The sequence below is a fragment of the Macrosteles quadrilineatus genome, unplaced genomic scaffold (assembly GCF_028750875.1).
Source record: "Macrosteles quadrilineatus isolate MER2022 unplaced genomic scaffold, UCM_ALF_1.0 Scaffold_4__1_contigs__length_99947679, whole genome shotgun sequence".
In the NCBI taxonomy this organism is placed as follows: Eukaryota; Metazoa; Arthropoda; class Insecta; order Hemiptera; family Cicadellidae; genus Macrosteles; species Macrosteles quadrilineatus.
The window spans coordinates 38,542,755-38,560,980 of NW_026542597.1; the positions used below are offsets into that span (position 1 = coordinate 38,542,755).

At 33.1% G+C, this 18,226-nt stretch overlaps 1 protein-coding gene across 1 annotated transcript in view; it reads left to right on the top strand.

Moving 5' to 3' along the window:
* LOC128993430 (cationic amino acid transporter 2) overlaps nucleotides 1–18,226 on the top strand; it is a 181,531-nt gene that overhangs the window by 94,608 nt on the left and 68,697 nt on the right. Inside the window, exon 2 of the mRNA XM_054417319.1 lies at nucleotides 12,651–12,816. Coding sequence (XP_054273294.1) covers nucleotides 12,652–12,816 — 165 coding nt within the window. The 5' untranslated portion in view covers nucleotide 12,651. The remainder of the gene's footprint in view (nucleotides 1–12,650; nucleotides 12,817–18,226) is intronic.

Genomic DNA, 18,226 nt, shown 5'->3' on the forward strand with positions numbered 1-18,226 from the left:
CTCCTCCACCAGCTAAAATTAATTCTTAGTACAGCTCTTAAATAGCAGTAAACTCTTTATAAGGATCCACCACTATACTTGGAAGATTAATTAATGATTTAATTTCCCTAAGGCAACATTTTATGCATATTTTACGCATTAGTAAGATGAGAGAACAAGCTTTTTATTTTATCCCTAGTTTTGCTCATTTGAAGATTTAAAATATGCGTTATAGTGTTTCATGAACGCAATGATCACGTAAAGAGAGTGTCGTTAACACTATTTACGCGAGTTGCGTACATTAATTTACCTACGACCGTTTTTTTATTACTATCGAGAAGTTAGCCAGTCTTACGTACGAGAATCAAAGTAGTCAATTAAAACCGAATTCAGTACAGAACAGCTCGGTTATAAGAACCAATATTAGGCCACCGACCTGAGACAGCGCAACGGTAATCAATTACCTTAACATATTACCTGTAAAACGTAAATTTCAAATTATGGGACCTTGTCCAATGTAAACTGTGTAATTATTACTCACCACGTGGAACTTTGAACGTATAATTAGGTTACAACTTGCGCAAACAAACAAGTTCATTGTTTCCTGCATTTGCATGATCCTTTGAGCTTAAACCAATATTTTCATCTTAGGATGAAACATGAAATAGTATATTTCGTACCTAGGGCCGAAAATGTGGTTTTGCCGGCTCGAGCTAGTTTTTAAGTTCGAGACGAAGTAGGGAGCTTAAAACGATCGAGAGCTGCAAAATTATTTCGGTCCGTGGTACAAACGCTATTTTTCATCACACTATATCCTATTACCACTATTCACCGCAATAATAATGCACACTGATAGTCAACACAATTACAACTTTAAGGTTATGTGAAGAAATAATTTAAGGAATCAGCAAAAACAACAATAAATAGTTGCTAGGCAGTGGTGACAATAAAACAATTCTATTGAAATGCTATGGATAATGATTGTGTATTTAATAATGCATTCATGTTTTAAGAAAGTAAGCGGGCAGCTGATTTTGCGGCCCTAGGGATGTAAAAACCTGCTCGGTCCCCAAATTACGACAACAGCTGGCATGGCCAGCAAAACGTAACTTTCAGCCACCAATTAATGTATGTAAAACAGCTAAAACACCATAGTGTGGTGAAAACATTGTTATTTTCCTATCCTTTCCTAAAAAACGAGCAGTAAAATAATTTGCATCAGCTTTCCTTTGAAGACTCGGGGACAGAGCCACGATTTGTATGATCAATGACAAAATCACAGAGGAAATAAACTAACCTCATAGTTTTATAGAATATTTTTATATTCAACCAGCTGTTAGTAAAAAAAAATTATATTGCTCTGAAACAACCTTGAAATTTTAAAACTGCTAGTATAATTTTTATTTCAATTGGAGTTCCGGCATATAGGGCGAATGGAGTAATTTTATTGGCTGACCCAACAGTGAGAGATGGCAGATGCCGATATTCGATATTTTTTAACTATATCAATTTATAAAATGAAACTCTTATAACCAAAACTAAAAATAAAAAATAACTAACCAAACTTGCTGATAATAAACAAATCTAATGAAGTTTACTAATCAAATCGATATTTTCAATCAATATTAGGGTAGCCCAGATAAGAAACTGTACCCAAAGTCATGACGTCACTGTTGGACCAGCCAATCAAAAGACTCCGTTTGCACCATATGCCGGACCTACAATTGAAATAACAATTTTATGCTACCCTTGTTGTTAAGGTAAACTATGCTGTTATGTAAGTAAAACATGCTGTTATGTCAAACTTTTCAATTCTAAGAACTGAACTGAAACGGCTACTTAAAAGAAACGGTCGCAGGTGAAATACTATTACACAATACTATTGAAAATAAAATTGGCATGATTTAAGTAACAACATTTAATAGGACGATATAATAATGTTGGTAAATGTTAAAAAAACGAAGCAAAACCCCAAGAAAATGAATTTTAGTTGCAAGGCTGTTGTTCGGAAAATTTCCATGAAACTCATCTGCAAATCAAAAATAATTTAAATATTTCATCTTTAAGAATTAACGTGTTGTGAATAACAAGTTTCATTTCCAGGAACCTTCAATTTGCTCAAGCAAGTATCGCAACCATAAAATGGAAAATTATTCAAATATCAATTCCATTATATTTGAGCGATGAAATCCAGTATGACAAAATCCAATTCGATCCTTCTCACTTGGATTTCATCTGACAAAACTCCAAAGGTTAATTGTGTATTCAGTACCGACAAGGTATTTTCAATAGCAAATAAAGACAATGAAGTACTAATTGATATATTATTACATATTTATTTAATCTGTCTACAATGGTGTTTTGAATTTATTCATAAATTATGGTTCAATTTACTCTTAAAATGTTTAAATACATTTCGAGTACATTTTGTAAAGAAAAATACAAAGCATTTAATAATATGTTAATCCTGGTGGCCGAGCTTTTTGGGGGTAAAGTATCATACCAACTTTTAATCATAATCTTTGTAGATAAGATCACGAAAATTATGTTATAAGAGATTATCAATGCTGCCTAATTTTTTATTGAAAACAATAAATGTTATAAACTGCTAAAAAATTACACTTTTACCGATTTCGTTTGGTTATTGGCTTCTAAAACACACTTCTTAGCTGTATCGAGTTGATTATACAAAAAGCTACTACAAATTATTGTTCCTTCGGTTTTTCATGATTAAATAGTCAGTGAAGAGGAGAAAGTAAACGGTATTTCAGTGTTGTTTCATCAGTGGCTACATTGAACTATCTTGCTGTTTTATATTTTAAAACTGTCTAGAAAATCTTTATGGGAATGGAATGGAGTTCATGGTAGTGTGTCTATAGTCAACGATGTCACAACATCATTGCTTTTGACTCCTTTTAGCGAATTTCCCATATAGTTAATAAACTATTACCGTAGTACTCATGGTGAGACCTGGACCCGGGACAGATTTTCTGTTTCGTTTTGAGGTCCCTAGAGACCAAAAACACCATCCGTTCGAATTCGAATTAAATAAATGACTTATGATATTAAAATTCCCGTGTCATTCTTAGAGGAAATAAGTAAACTGTTGTAGTTTGCTTGGTTATGACCATATTTTGAACAAATTTGAAAATGCATTTATTTCATACTAAACAATTAACATAAAAAACCACACTTTTTACCCTTCCAGTTGCAACAAACCTAAGTACTCGTTAAAATAATGCTATTTCAATAGGGAATAAATATGATATTTTTAGGGAGACATTTTAATGTAAATCTAATCAGGCAAAAGGAAATTCGCTTAGCCTGCAGGTTTGCTGTGGTGGTGGTATTTAATCAATATTATCTATAACATCGCCGTGATAATAAAATCCTAGGTAAACACATTCGCATGAAGTGTACATTCATTGCTAAAGGCGCATACTGTCCATAGCACCAATAATGCACTCGCATTTTATGCTCGAATTTACGTTAGCGTAAATCACGCGGATCTCACCAATAAAAGACTCACAACTGTTAGCAATCGTCAATATTGGTGTTTACGTGGTTCTTGTCTTTAGTTTAGGCAAGTCATCACTCTAAGTTGAGTTTATCCATAATTTGGTAATATGAAAATTACGCAATTATAATAGTGGAGCAAACCAATGGTTTCGAATCCAAACGTTTATTTTTAAGACTAGATGCTTCATAAGTCAGGACCATTGAAAGCCAAATGATGAAGGACAGCTTTGTCCAGTTTCAAGCCTTCAATAAGATTTACGAAGTTCCCAGGCTCGATCCTAACTACGCAAACATTGTAACCCCTCAGCTACCAAGACCCAGCAATAAAACCCACTCACTCAGAACAGCAGATTGACGCTTTTAAGTGGGAGAAAAGAATTTATTTGTTAAAAATAAATACCTCTGCCTTAAAAAATAAGGTTGCCAAAGACACAGAAAAATAGTACACATAAAATATCGAAGGATTATACAGCTATAAGACTGATTAATTTTGATGTTTGCCATATAGATGATTTCTCATTATGGCCAAAGAACCTCTTAATGTTTCATGAATAATAATTTTCAAAAAGGATCTGTCCAAATCATATTGTTTCCAAAAGTTCACAAAAAATTTTGATAATGTTCCTCTAGAACCAATAAACAATCCAATCACCTCAATTTTCGAAATTTTAAAATTTTGCTTGAAATATTCAAAGGTAGAATCATAATTTTTTTTCTTTTCTTCATTTACTTCGTTAGCTTGATTTATGTTTATTTCAAATCTAATTGTAGGATCGAGAATTATGCCTTTGTTAGTTTCTCTTTATATACTTAAAATATTTAAATTATAGTTCATAACACATTACCTAATATGTTTAATTGGCGTAACGTTGGGCTGTTCTACGTTATAGCGTATAAAATCTCTACTGAGGAACTTTGACCCCCTTTAGCTTCTCTACGGAATAATCGCCACTAAAACCAGGCAAAGTATCAATTTGAGCTAATAAAGCTCTTTATAATAACAGTTAGTTGGTGGTTTGAATAATATTTTGTTATCAAGCTATAGCATTCAATGTAATTATATGATTCAATGTACCAGTTTACCCCTATATTATGTATTTGACTATTTTCTTTAGTTAGTGGACAGTGCCGGTGTGTCCAACATTGTTTTGTATGAAAAATGCATTAAATCACATAAAAAATGAAACTTTATTTAACTTGAAAATGAAATATGACTTGCTTTTAAAACTGTAAACATACAAAGACCTAATGTTTTTATTTTTGTTTTGACTAATAAACATTCTAAATAATCATCGTCACAATCATGTGTTAATTTAAACACCGTTGATTAGGAGAATGAACAGTTAGTGTGTATGATAACAATACAGACCGTGTATTGGCTTTACTTCCAGGATATATATTACGATGTGTCCTTTATTCTTTAACTGATCTACAGGAATAATGAATAATGCAAAGTGGGTGTGTCTGATCTAAGCGACACTATTGTTCTCCAGACACTATACATTATACTAAACTGTATATTGTACTGTACAGCATATTACTACGAGGTACTACACAGTAGCACCTGTTCTCCTCGTCTCTAGTACTCAGCAATGCAACCTTGCATACAATGCAATAATGAAAAAAATATTAAATAACATTTACAGCATCTAGTTTCGTTACTGAAAATAATGGTTGAAAATCTTATTTAAAAGAAAAACTCTGTTTAAAGTGGTTATACATATTTCTTACCTACAAATTGATTATAGATTCGTTAAATAAATTTATTTTAAAAACTCACACGGATGAAAATAAACACAACAATGATTCATGAGGAAATATCAAACAGTCATTTCAAAAATCCTCCAAGTAATTTCTATTTCAAACCTGAAATACTCAATTAGCACAAAAATGTTTGCCAAGAAACACGTGGCTTGTTTATTTATAATCGCGATGTTAAAATGAGCAACAATAGGCAATTCGCTTGTGAAAAACCAGGGTTGTATTTCAGAGGCGTCTGGGAGGGAAAGGAGGGACTTTCGAAGGTGGGGGTTGGCACTACTGGGGATCAATGGAGGTGTGACGTCACAGCAGCATTGATCGTCTAACCAGACCGACGACCCCCCAGATTATACTCTATGGTTAATTATATTTTATATCCCACCTGAGACGACCCAAAAATACTCTATGGAAATGCAGAAGTTAAATTAAAGTGGACATAAAATTCCAAATAGATTATCGGTTACCTGTTTGCTTCTGGCAATTGATGAATTCAGCTCGGCATGTAACAGGTAGCGCCTGTAGCAGGTCGGGAATTATTGCATTAAAATAATGCATTTCATGAAACTTACGTTTATAAGTAAAACGTATTAAATAAGAAGTCATCATTCACCATACAGAATATTATGTGTTCAAACTATGCTACTTTTAAACATAACTTTAACTATAGCTTGCATTATTGTGCTCGTCACGTTATAATTATTTGTATAAGAACAAAAAAAGAATCAAGTAGAGTAGTTATGTTTGGTATATATGATTATACGTTCAAAATTGAAGAAATTTAGATTGCTGTACTGACTTGTATCTTTAACATAGTTTTAATTCATGTCATGCATTGAACCTAAACCAACACTCGCTTATGGATGTAGGCAACATGGAGTGTTTTTAACGATTCACAATTATCAGGGATTGTATTACGTTCATTAAACAAGAGATGAGCTTTTATCAAGTTCCAGTTTTACTATTAATAATTTTATTTTCTCAAAGTGCCGATGAATCTACGAGCTCATTTAGTATAATTATTATTGTATATTATAGACTTTTTAATAAACCCCTTCTCTTAGGCTAGATAGTTGAGATGAGTGGCACCTAAACGATTCAATATTTTAATTTTTCATGTACAGTTAGATTACAGGATTTTTCAAATTCCTGACATCGTATGGATAGTTTGTAAAAACATCTTTAGAGTGATGGAACTAGGTTTCCTTTTTACTTAGGCCGGCCATATCAAAGCTTACAAGAACTAAGTATTGCTTTAAGCTTTTCATTAATCACCGGTAGAGACTCTTAAATTTTGAGTCACAAAAGACGTTTAACTAGATTAAACTTTCGCGTACTTCCTTAGGTACCATCACCTAAGCGTGGACCTCAAGACAATTTTGAGACAGGTACCTTTTTGCGTTTTGACCTTTACTGTGTTTAATTAATTGATTTATTAATGTATTCGTATTCGTTTTTCCACGAAATTAAAAATTACGAATTCAATTTACAAGCTTTTGCTTATAGAGAAAAACGCAAATAATTCTGTAGGTGGAATGTCTACTAAAGTATCGGAGTCATTTGTTTAACTTACGTTGACAACTAGTATCTTCAGTTACTACACTACTAAATGAATCAATCAAATTTTAAGACATCTAGGCCTATATGGAGAAAGTATTGTTTTCGTCAATATTACAAGTTTGAGTTTTGGGTGCAACCAAAACTCAAACTTGGAAATGCCAATTGTTTCTTAACCTCTCCTAGCCTTCGAAATTAGTAAAAATATGGATGTAAAATTTACATTTACATGGATGGGGTTTTACATTTCCGAGTTAGCAGTTGTCGAAGTTTCATCTTCGATCGAAGTTCTATAACCTTTATCAAGTAAATATTGCTATGGCGAGAAGAAATATTTTATTAGTTTCACGAACTAAAACGTTCGTGAGAAAAATTCAAAAGCCAATGCACTTTGGGTGAATTGCAAAGGTAAATAAAACTAGAGTGCAACCAAGAGATTGCGAGGTAGCCTCGGACAATATCTCCTCTCGGGCGAAGCTGGGAATTGCTCAGACGGATGTAAAATATCCCAGCATCATGTGATATTCCTCTCATTCATTTGATACAGTTTATATGGTCCTTTGTCCACATCTAGTCATGGAAAACGTTATTAAATGGTAGATTGAAGATGGAACTCGGTAATGAAATCGAAAATAGAGTACATAGCTTTTGTGTTTTTAGTTTACCTGTACATCAATGGTATAATAATCTATAATTTTAGAATGGCATTATGAAACAGGATCTCATCTACATTTTACTTAAAGAAAACCTCATAGACTTTTTTATGATTTTACTAATTTTGATTTCTTTCGTATTAATAGTGTTATTAAGTCTGTGATTCTATCCTAGTGTTTCTCTAGTTAGAAAATTTTCTAGTAGTATTTCTACGTTTACGGCTATTCAGCAAAAACATACTAGGAATAAAAGTGAAATAACTATCTTTCGGTAGCTCAATCGAAATAGGTTACACCACAAAACTGGCTACAACCTATGTAAAATATCTCTCATAAAGAATATGTAAATGTAAAGGGTTCAGTTGGTATGTAATATCAATGAATAACATTGGTAATATGGTACTCGTAAAACGGGCGACGAAATTGAGCATTGTTACCACGTGATTTACTAACTTGTATGTTGGTTGTAGCTCTAAGCCTAAAATAAATTACATACTGCATACCTGCAATTAGTTTTTCACCACACTACGATGTTTTTAGCTGTTTTACACACGTTAATTGGTGGCTGAAAGTTGCGTTTTGCAATAAATTTGGCGTAATCTATGAAATACCCCTGTAAAAACATGTAAACCAGCCCACCCCCTTCTCTTGTGACGAAGTTACTTCACACGTTTGGCCTATATTTCAGGGAAATTGGAAAATGTTTCAGGGATGCGTCACACTTACGTATACCCAAAACGTAAACGTAAAAATAATTCGACCGAAAACAACAATTTATTAACGTTACACAAACAAAGAGAGATGATATAGAATAGTTATGATGGCGGAGACACTCCCTATGAGGCTCATTTAGCCATGAACTTTTTGAATGGCACATGGCGACTGTTATGTGTGACTGATCGATAAAGATGGGATGTCTTCTTTGTAACCAAAGTCGATGGCTCTATCAACTGAAACGTCCATTTTGTATAACCAAATAGAACCATCCGCATCCAGTCCTCACTCAAAGAGAAACAGTTGAATTGAGCTTCAGAGGGAGAGGCTGTTATCAATTGCCACTTGTACACAACTTTGAAATACGATCCACTGAAGGGGTTTGTTATTGTAAGCCATGACAAGTTCATGCCACTTCTCTGACTTTCACTTGTTTGTTTAAATGAACCATTGAAGTATCAAATAATAAACTAAGAAATTAATATAGATTGAAGTATAAAATAAAATAAACTAAGATATTAATATAGTAGTGATAAAAATGGATTTAGATTGTGGGTCAAAAATAAGAGCTATGTTTTCTCCAAACCTCTAAACCAATTCTAGAGAAGTGAAGCCTGCCATCACAGAATGTCCTATGCTCGGTAATCTTTTTGGTTGGTTCCTTCAGGTTTATGTAGTAGGCGTAGTAATTTGTAGGAAATAATTTGTTTTTGTTAATCAACTTCAAAAATATTTAATACATACGAGGTATCATCCAAACCCGCAAAACATCTAGGGGATAAGAGTTTTAAATTGATACCCAAATATGTCTATAAAAATAAATATTTAGGGGTCAATTTGCTGCACACAAAAATCCAATAAATTATTTTAATAATATAGATATTTTTATGCTATTGCTGTTCTCTGATATTACGACCAAATTATAAAAGACAAATTTTAAAAACCAGCCTTAAAAGAAAATAGGAAATGTAGATTAAATCAGTCACAAACAAGAAACACTCATACATTCAGGTTCAAAATTTTACAACAACATGAATAGTCTACTCCAACCACTCAAAATCAATAAGTAAGCTTGTTTCTGTGTTTTGTTTGAAGATCTATAAAAATGTCTAAACCAATTGTTTCAACTGCAGAGTAAAATGTATACATAAAATGTATACAAAAATAAAGGCGAGTGTAGCCCGTAAAATATCCAGGAATAAATTTTAAAGCTGATGTTGCATCACATGAATAACTGATGGAAGTTATGATTGATCAGTATCCTACTATTGGGGTTGAGCATGAATGAATACGCAAATGCACCGGAAGTAGTGTTATATCCATCCAGGTATGATACAATGATACCATTAGTCCATTGACCGATTCAATTCAGACAAGTTGAGAGTGGTTTTACCTAGTTTTGGTTCTTGCCTCATGGTAAAGTTACTATTGGAACTTACTGTCTAGCGTATCCGTGGACATTTACTTTTCATCAGTGATGAGTTAGGTAATTATTGTAAATTAATTAAAAGCATATACATATTTTTAAACATCATTTAAGTTCATTATGTTTACAATAGTCAATTTTTCATCCGGACCAACGTATAAAGAGTCACTTAAATTCAGGCCAATTCAGGTCACTTAAGTGAACCCTAGCACTAATCTCTGTACCAAGTCACTGCTTTTAACTAATACTTTAATTTATTGTTTTTGACCATTTTTAGACAGGTTGGTAACCTTGGTTTATTCTGAGGAATTTAAACTGAGTTGGATGAAATCGTTATAAAATAATTTAATACATCACATGCCGAGGGATGTTTTAACGGTGCTTGCATTAAATCTATCATATTCATAGAGCTAACACGTACTCGGCCTTACGAAAAATAGGAACTAGTTGAGTACTTTCTAAAACTATCATCGTTATATTCAGTCAGTTCAGACAGTACATTTAACATCTACCTTTCAGTACTTTCAAACTGGCAATGGACGCCAGCCTAGTTATCTTATCGATCCACAAAGCGATTGTAAAGAGGATATCCATTAAAACTTGAAGGGTTTAGAATCGCTTTACCTTCATGCATTTGTTCGTTGATGAACCACTGTGTTTGTCACCAACTAAAGCTGAAATGTTGGACTTATGTTGTTTTTGGTTTACTAATCCAATGGATTATTTCATTTATAGAAATAGGTTTAGTATAATAGTGAAATATTGATAACGTACTATACCAGTGAATAGGTTTTATGTTCAGACGGATTAAAAATGCGCCTTTTAATTAGGGTTGCCAAATTTGGTTGGTTTTGGGAAGATCTATTACTGAATATTACTGAAGACCTAACTCTTTATGGGCAACTGCTAAAAAATGTAAATCTTAACATATGTAATTTCATTTTGACAAACACAATATCATTATGTATTAGCAAAGGTATTAGCTACAGTGATATACTTTCACTGAAGTTTTTATTATATTTCATCATATTAAATTGCTTTATGCGTATTAAAAACTATTCACTATTCACTTTTTGTATAAAGTATTTTTTATTCATAGTTATTTTCGTGATTTTTTGGAATCCAAACTATTTTACATTCCCTTTTCAGAACACCAGGACCGCAATATTTGTAGAACACCACATTATAGCATTATTGTATTTACACCACATCGCATGGTAATACTTGGCATATAGTTTAATTGCATAGTTTCTTAACTAGTTTAAAAACATGTAAAAACTAGCTTTTGACGGAACTGATTAAAAATGAAAAAAAATCAAACCTATTGGTTTATCCAGAATAACGAAAACAATTGAAATATTGTCCCAGAAATTTATCCTGCAATTTTCTCCTCTCGTATCAACGTTTATGTTAAACCTGCAGAGTAATAGAATTGGTAATATATTCTGGCAAGTTTCGCGATAAAGAATAACTCAAACTCCTTATCGCAGCGATATTCAATTTTCTCCATCAGTAACACTTTCCATCCCATTAATCCAGGGAAAAAATCTCATTGATATAATTTTAATTTTATATTTAAACATAACAACACATAGATGCACTTTAGATTTACATACGTCACGAAAAAGTAATATAAAAGAGAATTAAAAATCAGATATTTCTTAGGTTAACAAAAAATTATAGTTTTACTTTTAAATAGCGCACTTTCTTTAAACTTGAGTGAATGAATAACATGCATTCATTGTTGGATTTTGTTTTAGAATAGTTGTTTTGTCTATTTATTTTTTATTTCAAACATTACGACACTCCACGTGCAATCTGCACTGAATTTGTCCTGAATTTCCGATTAAATATTTTAGGCACTAAGATAAATCCATGAACAATATTCGTGGATAAATATTATGTTACGCAATAAGATGAAATATACTGTATTACACATTAAAATGACTAGGTATAATATTGTTATTGGGTATCGAACTATTTCATTCTCCCATATATTAATTCAAAATTTACTAATCAGTAATCAAGCTCAATAACTGATTGGATAACTTTAAAAAAAAGGAATTTTCGAGAATATTATCAATTTAAATATCGTATTCCTTGTATGGGAAAGTTTCTAAAATATCATAATTTTGTCTTGGGTGGATGAATCATAAATATTTATTATATTACGATTACGAACTAATGGCTTACATAGAACATTAATGAAAACAATATTAGTGGGTGAATTTAGTAGAGAGCACATACGAGGTTTTTAACAAGATTCTATATCAAGTTAGAGTGAATAAAACACTATATGATCATTTTTATGATCACTATTTATACAATAGCATTCGTTAGGTTAAGCCTACTTTACCGTGTGTTAATGTTTTCGCTGCACCATGACGAAAACTACTATATTTACAAAATGGTTTCGGGGCTAACACGTCAACACATCAATAGGGTAACAAAGAATGAGGTCGAATCGAGTTTTTCACTTGAAAATCTACACATGGCACCATTTACTTTGCTACATAAAAGTGTAGCATCGCACCGTTATTACAACAAATTTGCATAGTAGTGAAACACTGTTTATTGTTTTGAGTCTCCTTTCGTCTCCTGCATTAAATTTTCTTCAAACAGTATCATGATTTTGGCAATATATGATAAGCAATGTTGAAAGTGTTCTTTTGGGAACTACTTAGCTTTGTGAACTGTTACGGCGTCGTCCAAAAACACGACGAACTGGACAGAGTTGGACACAAACCAAAAGGTAAACATGTACAAAAAATTACAATACAAATTAAAACACTATTTTATGAATCATACATAAATACCTCACAGTTTGGGCCTTGAGACTGGAGATTGAGATTCAGTGTACAAAATACTGTGTTCCGTACTGGTGAATTATTTCGTGCAAAGTGTACTGTATATTTCCAAACGTAACCTTTGATGTTAATCCAAAATGAATCTAAGAACGTTCGCGTATGAAAAGCGATGACACAGATTTCTTGGTAACGGTTGATTTTGTTTGAATCTTACATAATTTGTGTTTTTTGTTTTAGGATGAAGCTGCCTAACTTGAATCCTGGGCTCTTCCCCACTGGGGACTACAGGAAAGATGGCCTTAACTTATTCGCTAAATTTATTAGGACCAAAAATATGGAATCTATGCAAGAAGAGCCAGTTAGTAAAACGAAGAAAACGAAGGATGGAAAACTAAAATTGACGGTTAGTAGAGTTTATTTCTTATATAATAGTATTCATTATGCAGAGCCCAACAGTTGCTTTTCATCCTACATTATCCATGATTTTCATAGTTATTTAAACATGTATTTAGTTTATATCACTGTTCACATAACTTACGAATAGCTTTAGTGTGAAATACACTTTAAGTATAAAGAAATAAGCTAACAAAAAAGCAGCTCGCAAATGTTGCAGAATTAAAATATTACGAAACGAGTTTCTACAAACAATTCAGTATCATGATGTTACAGTTCTGATTCCGTCACAAGCACTAAACATTATCACGTGAAAGTGAGGTATTCCAGGTTATAACGGAAGTTTCATGACATGTTGAGACATTTTAATCCTCTTTGCGTGTAACGAAATTTTCAGTCTGCTAACATTGTTGTAGTTGGTTATTAAATAGGGAATTCAACGGATTTTTGTGATTTCATGTTGTTTTATTATGGTGTAAAATCGATTTTGTTTTTTCCGAATCGACTATTTGTTAACACTATCACTATCGTTGTATTTAGACAATTACGCCTTGTACACAAAGATGTAGCGTAATCAAAAGGTTATTGTAGAAATAATAAAGTGGACTGTATATGGGTTATTAATTTAATTTTGACAACAGAAAATATTGGACTTTTGGTATAATTTTTAATTCTGAACTATAGTTATGTTACCACTTCATGACGTTAAGGTCTTGAAAGAAGATCTGGTCGAATGTTGGCTCTAGTTGAGAAGATAATATGTTTCATTAATGTCCAAATGTTCTCACAGTAGGTACACAGAATTTAGAGTGAAATTAAAAAAGGTTTATTTAATGAACACAAAAGGAAAAGGTAAATGAAATAAGTCAAAATAAAAGGAGAGAGAAATGAATTATGTTACACAAAGAAACGATATTACAAGAGAGAAAAGTTGCATGCACTTCTTGAACCAGAATGTTTTTTTTTGGAATGTTTACATTTTTAAAATTTTATTATTGTATTGTTGTTGACATGTGGGGATTATTTTAATATGCTCATATGGTCAGCTGGCCTTTACTGAACATACCGGCCTCCATAAAACGATAGTTTTATAATAATGAACACCAAATTGTGTAAAAAACGGAGCACTGAAGAATATTCTGAATATTATTTACAGCTATTTACAGGTCCTTCCAAGTTGTATGGCTTAGTTTTGAGGGAGAGGGAACACTTTAACAACTGGTCTAGTAAGGTAACCATGTTGAGTCTTCAGATCAACAACCCTGACTTGTCCATCTGTGCCAGGATGCAACTGTGTGACACGGGCAAGGGGCCAGGACAAAGGAGGCGATGAAGAGTGGATCAAGACTAGATCTCCAACTTTTATGTTTTCTGTCTTATGAGTCCACTTGGATCGTTGCTGGAGTGTATGAAGGTACTCTAGTTGCCAGCGCTTCCAAATCCTTTGGTGGAGAGCTTGTACCAGATGCCATCTTTTGAGCCGAGTTAGTGGAATATCAGTATGGTCTTCTTCTGGAATTGATGCCAGCGGAGATCCTATGAGGAAATGTCCTGGAGTGAGTGCTGAACAGTCATTAGGGTCATTAGATAATGGTGTCAAAGGACAGGAATTGAGGATTGCCTCTATTTGTGTAGTCAGAGTCATGAATTCTAGGAGAGTAAGAATGTGTTCACCCATGACACGGCGCAGATGGTATTTGACACTTTTCACTGCTGCTTCCCATAGACCACCTTGATGGGGCGAAGCAGGAGGATTGAAATGGAAATTTATTTTCCTGGATGAGGTGAAATGCAATAGTTGTTCTTCAGATTCTTTGGTGCGCAGGGTGTTTTTGATTGTTCGACGCAGTGCAGAATCAGCGCCTACGAAGTTCGTGCCACAGTCGGAATAGATATCTTTACAGAATCCTCTTCGGGAGATGAATCGTGTGAGTGCAGCGATGAATCCCTCAGTTGTTAAATCTTCTACAACTTCTAAGTGCACTGCCTTTGTCACAAAACAAACAAAAACACAGATGTAGGTTTTGATATGACGCATTCCACGAAGATTGACAACTTTCATGTCAAATGGGCCACAATAGTCAACGCCACTGGTAGTGAATGGTCGAGCTGGAGTTACTCTTGCGGTAGGAAGATCTCCCATGAGTGGAGTGATGTTCTTTGGTTTCACTTTGAAACATTTTACACATTTATGAATACGTGTCCGACGAGCCGAAAGAATCCAATAGTTTTGGCAAAGGATTGCTTGGGTCAGTTGTGGTCCGGAATGTAAGTGAGTAGTGTGGACAAAGTCTATGAGAAGATCAACGATATGGTGCTTCTTTGGAAGTACTATTGGGTGTTTGACGTTGAATTTCAGCGATAGCTTCTTAAGCCGGCCTCCCACACGAATTATGCCGGAATCATCCAGAAAAGGGTCTAAACGTTGAAGATTAGAGGTACTGGGTTTGTTTTTGTGAAGTAGAGTCAATTCATTCGTAAAACATGTAGCTTGTACACACTTGATGATCGTACGCTCTGAGTTCTTAAGTTCAGAGACGGTGAGATGCCCATGTCTTCGGTCAGAGCTACGTGCATTGTGGATAAACCGCAAGACATAGCTTGTTACTCTAAGTAGTTTGGACCACGATGAGTACTTGGAGAGAAGATCCCATTCTGGATGATTCCGGCATAATTCGTGTGGGAATAAAATATTTTTGAAACCGGATTTGTATGAAAGATGCGTGTAGAATTGAATGCAGAGGCGTTATGTAGATTAATTGAGTGTGTGTGTACAGTTGTGCTTTGCTACGTATTAAATAATTTATTAATATAAATTATTACACTATTGCGTATTTAAAATTTGGATTTGTTCAAATCTGATATCCGTAGTAAATTTCACGATATTTTACTATTTATCCACGGAATCATTTTCCATTCATAAACATGCCATGACCAACATAAATTGCAGTTTTCATTCATGCGAGCTTTCTTACTGGCTTACACACTTAATTAATTGTTTTTCAGTTATTAAACTCATTGCTAAAATTGTTGTTACAGTTTGTAATTCTTATGCTGAATTTCCACCATTCAAAGAAAACGTGTTTTTAATAATCAATAAATTATCCATGTTAGTATTCGCTGTGTGTTTTTAAGAAAAGTTTTGTTTTGTGTTTGCTATTGTTAAAGTTTTTTTATTATTTAACATTTATAAGTGTTAAATTGAAAAAGAATTTACAGCAAACAATGATAAGTTTCTTTTATGTCTCTATCAATTGAATACATCTTCAATTGCAAAAACCGAATTCGAGGAACCGTAATCTCGTGTTTAATAGACCAGAATAAAAACTTAATTCTACAGTCGTTCCATAGTTTCTAAGTTCCATAGTCTGTGTCCTAGAACACAAAACAATACATATACAAAATAATTCATAATATTCCTTTTTCTGGTAGTGTGTATAAAGATAAATACGACGTTAAGAGTAATTAAACTGCACGACATTTTAGTAACGACTCAAAACCGGACAATTATTCTGTATTATTACACTGTTTTTGTCTCGTCCAAAAAGCAATATGTTCCGATGTATTGGTCCTCGGACTATGGTAAACAAGTCTAGACTGGCGCGACTTTGTTGAAGATCGTTTTGTAATCCGAGTTATAAATCCCGCTTATCCTAGATGATCTTTGAACATATAACCTCTTACGTTAAACCACTGTTAAACAAAATGTTATGGATACTAATCCTTCTGAAGTTTCTACGGTAAAAATATATTTTTAATGATATTAAAAATGTAGCGCGTATTTTAATTTGTTGACGATGTTAAATAACGTTTTTCATTGAAAGTTCAAATAGAGCTGCAGTAGAACGGACTATTTTTTTGTGGTCTGTGTATTATAAGGATGTCTAATTTTGTTTCATCATGTAGATTTTTATAACCTTCCAATAATGGCCATGTATTTTTATCTTTAACTTGCAAAGTACCCGTCCTTCGTACGGGGTTGGCGTATAAGCAGTATAAAATGCTTATTGGAGTTATACTCGTGCTTTGCGTTTGCAATGGGGAAGGACGCGGTTTGAGAAAATTTTGTTCTTTTATTTACAGTATGCTTTAATATAATAGTGAATACAAGTTATATTTCCAATCAAGATTTAATTCAAATCAGTATAAAATTTTAGTTTGTTAGATAAATAATGACTTTAATTCGTGTTTAGGGCATCACCAAATCTCGTGTGAAAATAAACCAGTCATCATTTTGTGAAAGAAAAAGTTACCAACTAAACAACGTCTACAGCTGCAATTTCATTGACAGTTTGAAAATCGTTCTGTTCGCGATGTTTTTGGACATGAGTGAGTGGCAAGTGTTGGAAATCCATGGAGAATTGCCTTAAAAACATTCTTGCGGGATTACGGTTTAATCAATCATTTTAAATTTGCAAATGATTTGGTGGTGGATTTTATCGTAATGGTCTTAAATGTTCACACAATTTTATATGAAATATTTATTTTGCTAACGTAAAACTCGAAACCTTCAACAGTTAGATATTAGACAAGATTTAAAAACCCAAGCTAAACTTTAGCTTTATCCTTTAAACAGTCCTAACAGTCCTAACACGTTGGTGGAAGTAAAGACTCTCCATCACAAGTGTCACTAATCGGAAATAAGAAAATCCTTTTCAACAATGATTGATTATAAAAATACATTATAAACATTCACAAGATGGTAACAGATTTTACATTGAGTCAACCAGTCACAAGGATGGTTTTCAGGCTGTAGTTAAGTCTAGACGGCGTTGAATGATGTACTATGTTATTTGCGTGTATTAAACACTTACAATGCAACCCTTGAGTTATTCAAATGAAATATTTGTGAAATATTTATAACATTTTAAAGACTACGATGTCGTTAGAAGTTTGATGTCATAACAAAATTATGAAAATAATTATAACTTCACCACACCAAAAAACACTATGGCTGTTCCATTTTTGCACCAAAGTGAATTGCACCTTTAATACATATTAATTAAGTTTTTCCAAAAGTCAAAGAGGTGTTTTAAAATATATTGTAAACCTGATGTTTGATTGAGGTAGTAGCACCAGTGAATTAACGTGAATTAACATTTTAAAATTGTATTAGTTCCTGTCTACATTTAACCCATCAAATAACCCGATCAGGAGTAGCATGACGAAGCTGGACACCCTGTATATTATGAAAATATCGATCTCAGGATCGTTAAAATATAGATTCTAAGTACGAAATAGCTATAGTGTGTACTTTTTATCTTAGGGTTTTACAGTATAGTATGGTTTTAGAACTCTGAGTAGCATGGCGATCAACAAATGCCGAGCAGAAATAAATTATAAATTGTCTTTAGCTTACTAAAAAGATGATACTTGAAAAATGATTTGCATGTTCAATCTATGCTCTTTATACAGTGTAG